Source organism: Amblyomma mixtum, chromosome 5 (genome assembly GCF_055824585.1).
Source record: "Amblyomma mixtum isolate Tamu chromosome 5, ASM5582458v1, whole genome shotgun sequence".
Taxonomy (NCBI): Eukaryota; Metazoa; Arthropoda; class Arachnida; order Ixodida; family Ixodidae; genus Amblyomma; species Amblyomma mixtum.
This window is the reverse complement of record NC_143016.1, coordinates 153,047,251-153,063,839: the sequence shown is the minus strand read 5'-3', so window position 1 is coordinate 153,063,839 and position 16,589 is coordinate 153,047,251. Positions and strand designations below refer to the sequence as shown.

General features: G+C 46.5%; 1 protein-coding gene across 1 annotated transcript in view; it reads left to right on the top strand.

Moving 5' to 3' along the window:
* Positions 1–16,589, top strand: part of LOC149344179 (uncharacterized) — a 65,292-nt gene that overhangs the window by 29,278 nt on the left and 19,425 nt on the right. The window contains exons 10-14 of the mRNA XM_089546200.1: positions 2,313–2,392; positions 3,130–3,181; positions 8,807–9,005; positions 10,918–11,158; positions 14,671–14,837. Coding sequence (XP_089402326.1) covers positions 2,313–2,392; positions 3,130–3,181; positions 8,807–9,005; positions 10,918–11,158; positions 14,671–14,837 — 739 coding nt within the window. The remainder of the gene's footprint in view (positions 1–2,312; positions 2,393–3,129; positions 3,182–8,806; positions 9,006–10,917; positions 11,159–14,670; positions 14,838–16,589) is intronic.

Below are 16,589 nucleotides of genomic sequence, written 5' to 3'. Positions count from 1 at the left end.
CAGAAAAATTGTTTGTACTATAATCTAACAGTCCGGAACTTCCGTGAGCTTAGAAAGAAATCTCTCTGCTGCAAGAAACCAGCTTGAAAAATCGCAAACTTTGTCATTTCCCATGTTCTGTTTGCAGATCGTAATATATTATCATATCATATTTGAGCCAGAGTCACACCACGTCCGCAGGTCGTGCCACGAACGCGCCACAGTGCACGTCCCGAGAAGCGTGAATGGAGGTTATTACCGTAGGCAACAATGATCGCAAAGACCAAGAGAGCGCTTCCGACGGGAAGTCTGACGCTTTTGCGTCAAAACTTGTGCTACTGCCAGGTGGCATGCATGAGGAGTGTAGGTTTTCATGCTTCGCTGCATGGAGCGGCATCATCTGCACAGATGTGTTTTTTTTTTCCATCAATGGAAAGTCATTTGAGGGATGTCTGTAGCAGCCAACCCTAAGGGGAGACCCTGGTCTTTAGACAAATTTTGTTAATTTTAGACCTACAGAGATGAAGCTTACTTGTCTAGTACATTTGGGCACCCTGAAAACAAATATGCAATCAATTTGTTTCTATCTTGAACAGATTTCAAGATATTAATTTTTTAATGAATGAACATTGTGCCCAAGTTTTATATAATTTGGGCAATGAAAAATGGTAAAAATTTCATGTATATTTGTTTTGTACTAACCCTAGATTGCAACCATACCACCACCTTAATTTTAGCAGCAGTTGTGTAAAAGTTATAGCCTTTTTTAAGATGCTTATGAATTGGCCGAAATTTTTCTTCAATTAAAGTGCTAAATTAATTAAATCTTTGTATTGAAAGCTAGTACTTTTTATTTCATTGCACAGAAAGATGTATAAGCTTTCATATGCATTAAGAATTATTAAAATCCGATCACCACATCAAAAGATAATGAGGACTGTAGGTTTTCATGCTTTGCTGCGTGGAGCTGCATCATCTGCACAGATGTGGGTTTTTTTTTTTTTTTTTCCATCAATGGAAAGTCATTTCAGGGATGTCTTTAGCAGCCAACCAGAATGGACCAGAAAAGAGAGTTTTAAGGGGGGACACTGGTCTTGAAAAGAAAATTTTATTAATTTAGTCATAGTGATTACATTTTCAGGGCACATGTATTTTTGTGCGCTGATTCTAGGTATGTCATTTAATTTCATGTAAAACAATTCCTTGAGCACTTATGCACATTTTATGCAACTATTTTGCGGAGAGTTTTGAAGAAACTTAGCTGCAGGAAACTCGCTGAAATGTATGCCATTGGGTTCTCTTGACACCAAGGAATACAATAAGGGTAAAATTATAATCCTGGCTCTCATAGAACTCGACTAATAGGGTACTGAAGCTGCCACTTCAGAAACAGGAGTACACACTTTCCTTTTTATTTCTGAAGCGACAACTTCAAAACTCTATAACTTAAGTTCTATGATAGGCAGGAAGAAATTTTCACCCTTATTGTATTCCTTGGTGTCAAGAGAACCCAATGGCATACATTTCAGCGAGTTTCCCACAGCAAATTTTCTTCAAAACTCTCCACAAAATGCTAGCATAAAAAGTGCATAAGTGCTCAAGGAATTGTTTTACATGAAATTAAATGACATATTTAGAATCAGCGCACAAAAATACATGTCGCCTGAAAATTTTATAACTGTGACTTCATTAATAAAAATTTTTTTTTCAAGACCAGTGTCCCCCCTCAACATGAGAAGTGCTACACCATTTAGGATAGAATGTCATTGTATGCACTGAAGTCGTTCATTCAGAACTTCTCTTGCCACACCGAGCAATGCGAAACTGCTCAGTGCGCAGTGTTAGTGCTCTTTGAGAGGTGCTAAGGGGTTGAGATTTTCCTGCGTTCCCAAGTTGCAACTGACTGGTAGGGTGTGATATTTCACGGCACTCTTGTATGGAAATTATGTGCAAACAGGTGGTCGCATTCTGAGGGCAGCTCTTTTTTTGGATTTTGTGATGCCACTGGTGCTGCACAGATATTGGAGGAATCAATTCATCAGTCTTCTGTGGCTTTGCATAGCTCCAACATGAGGGAATTGGGCCAATGATAGTCTTAAGCAAGCTTGGCCCAGAGGATTGTGAAAACTGTTTTCAATGTAAAATTAGGGGGCAAACACTGGCAATAGAGCAAAAAGAACTTGTTGTTATTAAACGCGGTGTTCGGTGCACAAAGTTCACGGTGTGGGACGTATTTCTACGCAAGCAGAAACTTTGGTTTTGCGTGTGAGCATTCCAGTGTCCATTCCTGCTGCTGCTTCTGCCAGTCACCTGCTGCCTCGTTCTCTGTGCAGAGGAAGCTGTGTGAAAAACTTGTCGAGGAGCTCAAGCTTTACGATCAACTTTCCAAGAAGAGGGACCGAGAGGAGCTCAGGTGAGCAAGGGGGCCTGCTTTGGCTCCTCTGCGGGCTCCTCTTTGGCGGTCGATCCATGCACGGCATGTAATTAGTCTCTCAACACAACAAAAACAGTATGCATTAGTGATAACAGTGACATCTGCCCACGTATTTTGTCACTGTTCCTTATTTGGCCTGCGATATTTGCTGTTTGTTTCACAGGCACATTGCAGTATGTTTTCATTTGTGGCTAATACATTGCATGAAAAGCCGCCGCGGTGGCTCAGCGGTTACGGTGCTCGGCTGCTGTCCCGAAAGACGCGGGTTCAATCCCGGCCGCGGCGGCTAGAATTTCTTTGGAGGAGAAATTCTAGAGGCCCGTGTGCTGTGCGATGTCAGTGCACGTTAAAGAAACCCCAGGTGGTCGAAATTTCCGGAGCCCTCCACTACGACGTCTCTCATAGCCTTAGTCGCTTTGGGACGTTAAACCCCAGAAATCAGAAATCAATCATTCCATGAAATGTTAATCAGCTGTTGCTCCTGGACAACATTTGTACTGTTTCCAATCCACTGCGGGCTCACATGGCCTGGGCATGCTCCAAAACGAGTGTTTTTTTTCTTCCTTTCGTAGCTGTTCAGTGCTTACTTTCCCAGTGTCAGTCCTGACTTTGTACAAGGAGGCAGGAAATGTAGTCGAATAAAAAAAAAATGCGCAGTTTCACTCGAGCTGTTCTCAAATACATTAATGCACCTTTTGCTGGCACATTGTGTGCAGGAAACAACGGCTGGCGTACGTGGGCATCAGCTTGGACAATGTGCTCAAGCCGGTGAGTATACCCGTGTTCATGCGTTCCAAATGTAAATCCTCATGGGGGAACACAATGCTGGCAGAGTCCAGTCCTTATGATGCGTGCATGCGTGCGTGCGAGAGAGAGAGCGCATGTGCAGGCTTGATGACGTCACATTTTCGTGTGACCTACGTTGCAGATAGTCGATAAACAGTGCAAAACAATGGTCATACAGCGCTAATGAGCCTAATTCAGATTTGGCCTAACTACGCAAACCGGCCGTCATTATTGTGGTTGGCCCGTCCTGTCTTGGGGAGTGTAGCACAGTTTTGGCGCGAGAGTTAACCGTGCACATTATTCAGTGCCGCTGTGTATTTTGTTTGCAGATTTCTTAACATTAAAGTAGCTTTGGCCCTGCAGTCAGCTAGACCTCATTTTGTTTGTGAGAGGAAGAAACAGAAACACAGTTTAGTGTTGCAGGTACTTTTCCTGGTTACTCTCGGTGTTATGATCAAGGACAAGTGGAGTTCAAATGGAAAATTTTCACTAGGGTGTGGAGACAGAGGTGAACTTCACTTCTTTATTGCAAAGTCCGCATCACGGACAGTTCGCTGCAGTGCATGTTCTTTTGAGATTGTGTACATTGGTCTGCGGAAGTTCCCTCTTGGTTTAAATCCGCCTTGTTGGGCTTGGAATACTAGATTATAGACCGAGATGTTTGACTGCCTCTGGGCAGTATGGAGAGGTCCTTTAAAGGGACACTGAGGAGAAATTGAAGTTGGCTTGTATCGACAGAATACCAGCTCCTGATTACAAAAACGCCACTCATACTGACAACAAAGCTCTTGTGACGTCGAAAAGAGCAAGAACCAAAATACAGGTATCGCCGCCACAGGCCAAACTCACAAGTACAAGTGTGATGAGGTCATAGGACAAAACAGTGTTGCTAGAACCAATGGTTCTAGCAACACTAGGACCCGAGAAGCCACGAATCACTGAGGCGCAGCCAATGCATGCGCAAATCTCCTTGACGTCGCCAGATGGCGCCACGCACCCAGCAGCTACGCGCACGCCTGCAGCATCGGACCAATCAGCATCTGCCCACCGGCGGTAGGCGGGCTCCCGGTATTTCGCTAACGGTAACAAGGTACACGGTATGCTAAAGGTGTCTATTTGCGAGAACTTCGTTGACGACTTCGAGAACGAGATCCATCGTAACGCTGGCAAAACGGCAGTGCAAACGTAATCGAAGCAACTGTAGCGACGGCCGCAATAGCCGATAGATGCCTTCAACGTGCGGCCGGCGGTAGCTTTATTTTCGGCTGCTGCTAGGCCGCACTGCTGGCCGTCAGAAATCACGGAGTCTGCGGTACGTCATGTGCACGTCATGTATCACGTCACTTAGTCCTGTGTCGTCGTAGGAGAATCCCAAGTTTGAATCAGAGCGGCGGGAAAAACTCTTTCAACTTCGAATCCAAATTTCTTAGAAATAAATGCATCTTTCGCTGCCGGCCAATTGGCAACAAAGCCATGACATGCCGAACTATCGGATTTTACTATAAAAAAAATATTAATAGTGCTCTCCTCAGTGTCCCTTTAACACAGTAGGAGCGCCGGGAGACGAAGCACTGAGTAGTGCATTTATTATAAGTAATCTCAGTGATCTGATTGCTGCGCCAATTGTGCCAAGCTACACCGAAAGGCAAAGTCTACTGCATGCTGCTGCATTATGACAAAGTACAAGTAATCTGTGCCAAGCCTACGCCACAACTCCGTATTTCCTTACGAACAAAATTCTTGGGTGCCATGTGTTGTTCTACTTCTGCGTTAGGCAGCACTTGAAAAAATAGCAATTTTTCGGAGAATCCTTCAGTCGGTCCTTAGCATATATGTATGCGAATGGGTATTATGCTGGGCAGGCACGTTGTCACCCCGCATAATGGAAACAGAGAAGCAAAATGGGCCTGCAGTACTGAGGGATTTACTCTGGTCATACCATGGTGAGGAGGGCATGCCAAAATATGCGTGGCACAAACATTTACAAATGGCACTGGTGTTGAGTTCCACATTCTTGCTCGGCCAAAGTGGGGAAACGGAACGGTACCACAAAGTTATCAGTGGGCGTCGATTTTGGGGTTTTGCTTTGGTGCCCTCTCAAAAAGTGGCGGATAGTCCAGGATAATTTTTTTAACTCGCGTTGAACTGTCTCTCTACTGCGCGGTTCACAGCGCATACTCAAAGGCACGCGGCTTCATTTTATCATCGTAGCATCTTCGCCTCATAGGCAGCATCATATTGAGTAAGAACACGCAACGCACGTGTTGTGCATTCTGGACTGTGGACTGGATGCGGTGTGCATTCAGTCCATTTGTTGCGAGGTTATAGGATACTAGCCATAGGACAGCATTTTAAAAATACAGTTTTAGTGTAGTAGGATCCACGTTCCATGGGGGTTGAACTAGAGCTGTGCACGGGCCGCAAATTTCAGCCCGCGCCCGGCCCGAGCCCTAAACTACTGACGGAGGCCCGGCCCGGCCCGACACTGAAGAAACCTAAGCCCGCACGGGCCCGGCCCGAGTTAAGGCCCGGCCCGACATGCAAAACTGAAATTGAAGTGATGATGAAACAGAAAGAGATAATTTAAGGAAAATCAGTTTATTTCAATGTTTTTAAAATGCTTGGCTCTCATGGTCTAGATGAAAACTAGTACAGTAAACTCTCAGTTGTACGAACGCCGGTTTATCGAATATTTCAGAATAACGAACTTTTTAAAAATCCCCGGCAGTTTTCTTATAGATTCTATGCACAAATGTTTCACTTAAACGAATTTCGGAATAGTGAATATTTCAGTTTAACGAACTCGCTCAGAGGACCCAGGCTTATTTTTCCGATCAGTTCAACGAAGTTTTGAGCCCTCCACTGCAGGCGCAACCGATGCCCGCCCTCATCGAACCGCCGCTCCTGCGGCAGTGTAACGTCGCTCGTGCTACAGCGCCCATGGGGCAAAGCGGCGGTGCGGAAGAAAAACGGCAAGGAGGCATGGCCTCCGAGATCAATAGTAAACTTGCAAGTGATCTCAGAGGCCATGAACAAAATAACATCGCTGGCGTTTACAGCACCGCCGGAGCGACGCGGCAATGTGTCACACTACAAACCACGTGGTGTGCCTGTTCTTTTCCGATCGGCTAGTCGTGAACGTCACTTTTTTCTTTCCGGTCTCGTCTCTTCCGCGTGTCCACACAAACGACCCACGTGGTGTGTGTTTTCATCGGCTCCGTTCAGCCTAAACATTGACTCTTTCGACAGTTTTGTTACTTCCTGTGCTTTAAATGTACAAGTGCAGAAGAAAATTACTGAATTTTTTAAGTGAGAAAGGCAGCGTTTTAACTGCTATGCACCTTGTATAAGGTGATATGTATAAATTTCACACTTTTGACACTATGGATGCCATGTCTTATGCTCCTTGAATTGCACTTCAAACTTTTGACTCTTTATGCCATGTCTTGTGTTGGTCTAGTGAATATTCAGTTTAGTGAACTTTCAGTTTAGTGAACTAATTCTTCGGTCCCTTGAAGTTCACTCAAGTGAGAGTTCACTGTATATGCAAACACGGCGCATGTAGAGAGTTATCACTCCAAGTTATTATGTAAAAACAACAAATCGTCCATTGATGACGGCTTGAGACAAGTGCAGCGCTCCTGCATAATGAACCCGGCAGCGCTGAAATTTCTCTCGCTGCTTGAACTGGTAGCCGGAATGGCTAACACTTTGTTGGCAAGAAGAGAAAGCTTTGGGTATACGTCGCTGCCTTGCTTCTCCAAAACTGTGATAGCTCAAACTCTGAGCAAGGGGTCGACTCTGTGGCCAAGTACTCGCTTAGCTCGTCTCTTTCGGCACTCCGATTGCTGGAGCCACGCAGGAGCAATCGCGATCGCGAAGCCCGGCCGGCCCGTCCGAGACAAATATACCGTGGCCCGAGCCCGGCCCGGGCCCGGGTGAATAGACTTCCGCAAGGCCCGAGCCCGGCCCGCGGGCCGGGCCGGGTACGGGCTTTCGGGCCGGCCCGAGCCCGTGCACAGCTCTAGGTTGAACATCCCAAAGCGACTCGGGCTATGAGGGATGCCTTCACTACGGCCTTCACTAAGCCTGAGCTGCTTTGGGACGCTAAACCTCCATAAATGAAACCAAACCATTATCATGAACCTCATCCACCGCAAATGCCCACGAAGAGCACACACCTGCCACTGTGCAGGCATAGGCATATCACGGTAGTGGATTGCGCCTCGCTAAAACTGTAATAACTCCATTTCTTTTGAACCCGCCGCGGTGGCTTAGTGGTTGCGGCGCTCGGCTGCTGGCCCAAAAGACGTGGGTTCGATCCCGGCCGCGGTGGCTGAATTTCGATGGAGGTGAAATTCTAGAGGCCCATGTACTGTGCAATGTCCGTGCACATTAAAGAACCCCAGGTGGTCGAAATTTCCGGAGCCCTTCCCTACGGCGTCCCTCATAGCCTCAGTCGCTTTGGGACGTTGAACCCTAATAAATCAAATGAAATCAATTTCTTTTCTCCTTTATTCATAGATTTTCTTTTCTGACATAGTTACTAGGGACAGCAAAAGATGGCATCTGGTGACACGTTATTTTTCTTTGTATATAAATTGCATAGGTAAAAAATCGTTACAAAAAGAATGTGACTTATAAACCAGAAAATACGGTATACATCTGCGCCAAACGTTCACTTCTCTGCACCAAAAGGGCTGCTTTAAAGTCTGCACCAAAGGAACCTCGGCTGAGCACATCACTGTAATCTTCAGCACCTGTTGACATCATTAGATTGAAAGTATTACTGTAATGTTTGGGAGCTCCCAGAAGCATTGTGGTGATATTGGGTGTTAACATCTGCTCTTCATTTGACTGCCAACATGGCAGACAGATTGTGTGTGCCATTCTAGTTTGTGGAATAGGCCTCCTGTGCTTTCCAATGAATGCGACAGAAAAAATGATGCTAAAGAGCAACCGCTATGCATCTGCTGGGTTGTGCAAAGCCCTACCATCTGCATCTGAGTGCATTCGACCGGTATATGGAGGACCAGCTTTTGTTTGTTTTGCAGTTCTTGTTGCGACAAATTTAATGCACTGAAAGATTTTTTCAGCACTGACACGCCATACAAAGGTGAGAAGTTATGCAACGCTACATACATATACAATCTGCAAGAAAACCGGGGGCGAAGTCTCGGTGCGCTGCCAGTTGCAAGTCAGGCAATTGTCTCATACCTAGTGGAGCTCCAGGAAAGCTTTATACGGGATTGAGTCGAGGAGCACGAACACACAAATATTTTCGATAAACACAATCTCTGCAATTGTGGACAGCGAAAATCACCAGGGTCGGGCACAGACTGCTGCGCTCTCGCGCATGACCCTTTCAGCCAGGCTTGCTCTGGCCTTCGTTGCCTGTGCACCCCTGAATTTTTGTGTCAGTGCACATTAAAGAACCCCGTTTGATCGGAATTATCCAGAGTCCTCCACTACACCGTTGCTCATAGCCGGAGTCACTTTGGGACGTTTAAAATCCCATCAACCAGTCAAAAATGCTGTCTGGTTGCCAGGGGAGTTCTGTTGCAGTTGACAACGAGAGGGTGCGTCGGTCGTGTTGCCACTTTTCAGGAGAAGAAGGAGGAAGAGGAGGAGGAGGAGGAAGAAGAAGAGGAGGAGGAGGAAGAGGATGACAGCCGGCACCACCTGCTGCTGACCAAGCGGTCGTCACGCAAGCGCAAGGCCATCAGCTACCAGTTCAAGGAGTACGACGAGATGATCTTCCAGGCCGTGCAGCCCGACATTGTGGCCGCCGCGCAGAGTGCCAAGGGTGAGCTCCCCCGCCTCTCCTCGCCTTGTGTGTCGGCTGACTCGCATCCGTGGGTTGGGAAGCTCGCCCGCCAGTCCAGCTGCACATACAAGCGAGCACACTAGGCTAAAAGGGCCTGAGCACGTGTGTGTCGAAAAAAATGCCACCACCGTTTGGAAGACGAAGTAACGAGCGTTAGCTGTTCTGTGGCGCCATCTATCGTCCATGTGATGTATTGCCACGTGATTCGGCTACTTTTCCATCCCTTACGGCCAGCGGGTGGGCGCCTACCACATTGAGGTCGGAATTTTTTACCACTTTGGGCCGAAAAAGTTTTTCGACTCTTTGAAGGGCCATTTTTCCTTACCTCAAGGCGGTAGGTGCCGGTCGCCATGAGGTGTGAAATTGTGAGCTGCCGAGTGCTGAGGACATGGTTGCCATGTTAAGCCTAACCGTAAGTAAATATTAACCTAATTAGACAATATTGGTGTCTAACATGTCCTACTCATCAAGCCCATTGCAAATATCCATTGTTAGATCATGACATCGGTTAGTTAATTGTAAGCAATTAAATAAAAGCATAACCATAACTAAATATTAACTTCATTAATTAATTTTGGTGTCTAACCTGTTCTACTCATGTAGAGGATTCCAAGTATCTAATTTGTTTTATGATGTCTCATTAATTACTGAGTTAAAAGCGATTAAACATAGTCATGGGATAGTGAATTATGACGTCACCAATCAATCACCAGTTGGGTTGCTATATCAATTTACTGCGGGGGCCGCCAGCTGGAATTTGTCGGACTTAGAAAATTTCACACCAAAGGGCAGACTCCAAGAAATCGAAAAATGTGAGGAATAAGAGCTAATACTCTTAAAATCTGGGCATGAGGGATTGAGTCCGTGGTAGAAAGGTCGAATGGGGAAAGAAGTTGTCGTGTTGAAACAACTAGCTTCATTTCTTGCATTGACTCTGTCAGTCAGTTTGATAGGGGGCCTACAAACGTGTGAGGGGTCGAATATGAATCAAATATTGCTTGTCATTCCTTTCATGAAACCAAAGTTCGCTATCTTTAAATGTTCGCCCATGGCTGAATATTTGTGTGTAATGTGAATAATGACCTCCATACCGGAGTTCTCTGCAACCCGACCAGGCTTTCTGCGAAGCCCGTTATGGCATTGTTGAATTATGTATCTTTTCTTTATTTTTTTTGTGTGCGTTCGTGCATGCAGCACGCACTTTGGCTCCTAATTTGCACCGGCATTAGTGTATCATCAGTGATTCCTATCTGTATGTAGTCAAGCACAGTCTCTTGTTGCACAACTGCTGTTGTCAAGATGTCCATAATTAGAATGACCCGTCCTGACCATACACGCTGCTTGAGCTGGCCATGCATACACATTCTTTTACTTGTTAACCGAATTGTTTTAGCAAGCAAAGAATATTTTTATTTTTGTTCCCTTGCTTTTTCTAAATACTGACGGTGTATGAATGTCCAAAATTTTAAGTATGAACCACATATGTTTGTTATTCTGTGCATATTTCATAACTTTTGAAAATTGAAAAATTTATCTGTCTCGGTGCATACTTTCGGTTTCTGAGCCTCGCTGCAAGCCTCAGCGACAGCAGCTGTCGGACACCGACTGGCACGTTGCTGGTCCTTTATTTTACCTTTTTTAAAGCAGTCTCAACCCATTCCAACACCTGTGTGCATTCCTCTTGCTTACATCCGCGTTCTTCCACAGGCTTTTTGGTGTTTGTGCGATGGAACGTCCACATGAGGCTTCACCATGTTTTCAAATTTTTGTCAACTAGAGCGTTGCTTTGTAAAGAGTGGGTGCCAGCGGTACTCCGCTTGGTGAGCGGTTGCGGTTTCCACGATGGGAGATGGGGCGGCATCGCAGTGAAGTGCCCTTCTTTCCGTTACAGCGGCACGGGCTCCGGGGGTGAGTCGGGGCAAGGACATGTCCAACCTGTTGGGCCCGGACGACGAGGAGGAAGAAGAAGAGGAAGAGGAGAAGGGTGAGGAGGAGGAGGAGGAGGAGGAGCAGCAGGAGATGGCGGAGGAGGCCGGTGGCAAGAAGCGGAAACGGCCCCGCAAGCTGACCAGCCTCGACTTCACCTCCGAGGAGGAAGGAGACGACGAGACCGACGAGTACCAGGGCTCCAGGTGAGGGCTCTGTTTGTGCGGCGCTTTGGTGCGTTCAATTCTGACGTCTCGGGAAGTCCAAGTGCGAGGCTGTTATAGCTGCCAGTGGGCCCATTGTGTCTTCGTTACACCCCTTAGGTCAGGTGTTTCGACTCGTGTCGAATTCTTAAAAACGGTGGCAGGTGACATCCCCTTGCGCCAAATGCACCAAACTGCGCCAAACCGTATAAGCTGCACTGCCCTGATAAAAATTAGGAAAACTACGGCAAACTGCTCCAAACTCACTGTTTTCAAATTTAGCAGCGCCTTTCACCGGCTATCCAGCAGACGTGACCTTAGTTGTCACCACTGTTTCTAATCATCTTTGGTTACAGGCACAAAAAAGACACAGCACAACCAAAGATGAACAGTTACCAACTTGCCCAGCGAGACGTTCTTTTAAACTGTTCCTAATGTCAAAGTTCATTAAAGCCCATTTGTAACGAACGTGACTGTCACGCAGCATTCATTCTTTATGTTCCGAAGTTTGCAGTAAATGGACTAATCATAGAGTTTCTTACTATTACCTAGAGGGAAAGCTGGCAGCCCGTCTATGGGAGTTTGCATGGCGACCCCTCGAGACCACTTCAGCCACCATGGGCGCTCAAAGCATGATGGGGCGGTGAGCTACTTGTTGCGGAACAGCAAGTTTTGGCCAAAAAATAATAGAAAAATAAAGCTGTTTGATAACTACAAACGTCCTAACATTCAAAATCTTGTCTAATGATTGCAACAAACGAGCAGAAAAGCATTTAAGTGCAAAGTTTGCCCAAAATAAGAGACGACTCGCTCTCCTATTGGCCAAGTAGTGAACACTATAAAAACTAATATTTCGTAATTAGCAAGCGCACTTTTAAAAGTAAATATGTTTTTAAAAAAAATGTTGTTGCTTAGATACTTCAAGAAGTTTTTTAATGGCATTTCGGAAAAGTGAAACCTTATTGGCGTCGTGTGTCTATGCGTTTTTACTACTATAGTTTTTGCACACTGCGTTCGCACGAAAGTCGTCTGCGCACACACGAACAGCGTTTTCGGAATGAAACATCTCAGTAGTGCTACTCCGTGTTCCCGAAAAACTACGACTGTTCCGCAACAAGTAGCTCACCGCCCCATGATGCTTTGAGCGTCCATGGTGGCTGAAGGGCAGCGCCGCCAGCTTTCCCTCTAGGTAATATAGTAAGAAACTCTATGGGACTAATAAAAATGAACGTCGCAGCGTGGACTTCTAAGTTTACCTTTCATGCCATATATGCGAGCCACATTTGGTCTGGCAAAGTTCTGAAACACATTTTTGAGCCATTGCCCATTTCTTCCTCACTTAGAAACCATGAGCAGTACACGCATCAAGATGGAAGCCAGTCCTCAGGCTTGCATGTCTTTAGAATCTGCCTTTCGTCTTCATGATTCTGACTGGCCAGTTAATTAGGCCTAGCGTGAGTGGAACGATCAAAGGTTGCATTTATGATGCAAGTATCATTTGGTGCTATAGCTCACTGGCAGATATGGCGATTTTCGCGTATACGACACACTGTGTCTACCAGATTATTGTCCTTGCTAAGTGCTGATAAGTGACAGCTTGTGGGGAGAGTGTACACTGAAAACCGGCCACAGTGGCTCAGTGAAGTCGGAGGACCAGGCTTGAATCCTGGTTCGTGGCAGCCACGTTTCGGTCGAAGTGAAACGCAAAAAGCACCCATGTGCCATGTGATGTCAGTGCATGTCGAGGAACCACAGTCTAAATTAAATCCAGAAGGAGCCCTCCATTGCAGCATTCTTCATAGACCATGTGTCACTTCAGGATGTATAATCACAGTTACACAATTTACAATTATTTTCTTAGTGCGGATATGGCAGTGATACGTAGACAGCATTCCATGCTATGCAGTCAAATTTTTGGCTCAAATAAATTTTAGCTAGTAATCTTGTAATGTTCACTTGTGAAAAGCTCATAGGCAGCATGGCCTTTAGGCGCTTTTTGCCCATTCACTTCAGGCTGATAGTCATGTAGGTGTGCAGCTTTGGCAGCAAGCTTTTTCAACTGTCCGACACTTTTATCTCAGTCCGAAGAAATTTGTGATCGGTGCATCTAGCTCGGGCAATAACTAGTACCGACGAATTCGCTCCAACACAGAGTGATATTACGTCGCTTCTCGCTGTCCAGTTGAGACCCAATGTGGTCTGTTATCATCCGGTGAAAAAGAATGCACATTTCTCTGTTTCAGAGACTGGGGTAATAGAAAAGGACAAAAAGCGTTGACAGCATATGTGGACCTCGCTCCACTCCGTATCCGTCCTGTGAGATTCACACCTAACTCGGGTAGGCTTGCAGGGAGCTCAGAACATCTGCGAGACAGGGCAGTGCGGGGCTCACGTGGAGGATTTATTTTCTGTTTTCGGTCGAGTACGCACAATGCCCGTAATTCGCATGTTGTGCATGGAGAATGGTTTATGTTCATGTACGTTCACGATGAAGACCATGGCTGCGTGGCTTGCTTTTTGTGTGCGGGCTTCTGATGCCCGCGTCTTCGTTGCAGCCGAGCTCGCACCACATCCGCGGGCATTCATTCTAAGCCAATTTTCATTATAAATGGGTGCGGTTACACGGAGTTGCTGCATTTGCACTTCGGCATTCATTTCAGTCGTGCAACAAGGTGACCCCGGCGCTCTACCATTCGTAAAAAAAAGTGAAGCACTATACATCGCACATGGCTAGTGCAGGCTTTGTGCGCACCCCAGGTAGAATTGTCAGCAATGATGCTTCAGCCAGCGCAGGGAATGGTCAAGACTGGCCTGGCTGATAAGAATATGGAGGCAACTCAGTCTGACGATTTGCTGCTGTGTAAGGCAGTCACAGGTGTACAAAAAAGTGACAGAGCTGGCTGACAAAAGAAAAAACCAGAGAGGTTTTTATTGTGAGGAAGCTTTAATAACGCCTTTCAAGATTTGTAAAGAAAGGTAGAGAGCCAAGCACCGGCACGTTTGAGTTGCTGTGCTCACAAGTATATGCATAGTATTTGCTGTTCAAGTTTGCAATGTGTGACAAATTTTGCAAAGGATTTGTTCTCCTCAATTATACAGCATTAAATATGGAACTGAATGCCTGTTGGGTTCAGTTCGGTGCCATTAATGACAGACTTGATGGCATTGCACACTGTTACATCACACTCAGACTTTTCCAGCAGTGTTTGCCAACCATGAGAGGCTTGGACACTAACAGCTACATGCTGTGGAGTGCCTCTAATGCAATGTTTTATCGTGTCGAAGTGCTCCTGATTGGAAGTTTTTAGTGCTTCAAAAATTTCTCTAAATTGTATTTCACCAGTAGCCTCACTGCAAGGTACGCAATGGTACTCTTCCTCCTGATGTGTGCAGAGCCACTGTGTTTTTCGTCTTTGTTCTTGATTTGTTGTGCTGTTTCCTGTTGGCCTGCCGAACAAACTAGCCCGGTTGTCTACGCCCAGAATCAGGCTGGTCACACCGTTGTTTGTATGCAGTGCCAGCCAGTCGGAAGCAAGTGCGTCGACCGTGGTCAGTGAAGGCCCCCCGTCATCAGGCTCGGACTGGCAGGCCAGTTCGAGACGACGGCGCCGGGGAACGACTGGCGCGCCCGCCCGCAAGAAGGGCAAGACCACCCGGTCAGGTTACCGCAGGGACGACTTTGGTGAGTCGTTGTGATCACTACATTGTGTTGACTTTGCGGTGCACACTACATTGGGCACACTACACTACACTACGCTCTGCACACACTACGCACAACACACACAATCCACCCGCACAGACTGCTCTGACGTACCTCTCACAGGGTTTAAAATAATGAACTGTAAACAGGTAAAAAAAAAAACGCCCGGTATAATGTGCGATGCGTTTAATTCAAATGTCTGACATGACAGCTTGACTTGCTGTTTGCGTAGAAACGAGCTTACTGAATTGTCATAAAGCATTGTAATGTAGCCACATAATTCCTTACTGGCAGAGTGTCCGCAAAGTATGTTGCTACCGGAGAGGCATCGCGCAGTGTTCTGCTATCGTCATGCACCAAAGTGAAATGGGCAGCCAGCAGCAGCTCGGGCTACAAAACAAGCCGGACCGAACTGTCCCATTCTCCCTCGCGATGCCTCAAGACAAAAAACAAAACCATACCGTGACATAGCACTTGGGCTGGCTCCAAGTCTCTTGCTTCTGCAGTCTACTTTTGACTTTTGATACTTCATTAACTCGAATTTCTGGGTAATTCGAACTGTATGACTTAGTCCGTCCATGCTCCATTGGAGCTGTAAGACAAAGCCTGGTAATTCAAATGCGAATTGGTTTTGCCACCAATAATTCGAACTACATGCTACCACACCTGGGCGGCCTGGGCAAGCGACCAGTCAAGCAATGCGAAGCAGCACCACCTCTTTGAGGCAGATACGAAGGCGTTAAATACATGGTTGGGGCTCTCTCCGTATTAACAGCAGTATGGTGGCAGCAACTTGCTGCGTGACCAAGATATGTAGTCACTGATCTCGAAGTCTTCAGTAGCTTGCTGTGTTAGCTTTTGTTGTTTTTGAGCGATTGATAACATGACCAGTGCTGAGATACAGCAGTTGGATGGAGCCGCACATCTTCTCCGGCACTCTGAGACCATGGTCGTGTGGAGCTTGTACTGCTGTTTGCTTGCACACCTTTCGCTCGGTTTTTCATTGCCCTTGGATCACGTTCCATGCGATTGGTTGCAGCAGTCGTCCCATCTCGTATGGTTTACTGATTTAGAAATGTCATCTGTCTGCAGCAGTTACCGTCTTAAAATGCCTCTACAGAAGATTGGAACCATGCTTGAAGTCGGTGCTGGTCCGTTATTGAAACAGGATGTATCTCCTGAAAACATGCTCATTGGTTTAGTGGTTCGGAAGGCAGGGTAATCGGGCAAGATTTGACTGTCCTTGATAGCTTTCGCTTTGTGACGTGTACAGCACGGTCCATTGTTAAAGGGAACATGTGATCGCGTGGCCTCCGTGCTTCACGAAGCCCTGCTGCCTAGATGCGGCGAGAATATGCGGCATCAGGCGCATGCTTGGAAAGACCAGCCACTGTTCTTGCTGCGCATGCGTCTTGTGTCGACAATTCCCACAAGTTCTCGGCGGCAGCGCTCCGCGAAGCGCAGAGGCCACGTGATCGCATGTTGCCTTTAACAGTGGACCGTACTGTACAGCTGCACAACCTCCACAATTCGCAAGTGTGAATCAGCGAGTCGTGGAGGTTGTGTGACCATTTTGGTCGACAAGTGGCAGTCGCGGAACAATCGCACGCTGCTCTTCTTCCCAACCATGCAACCATGCTCACAGGCGATCGCAGTCCTAAGTAACTACCATATTTACTCTCATAATAGGTGCACTCGCATAATAGGTGCACCCCGAACTTGGCACTGTGATCA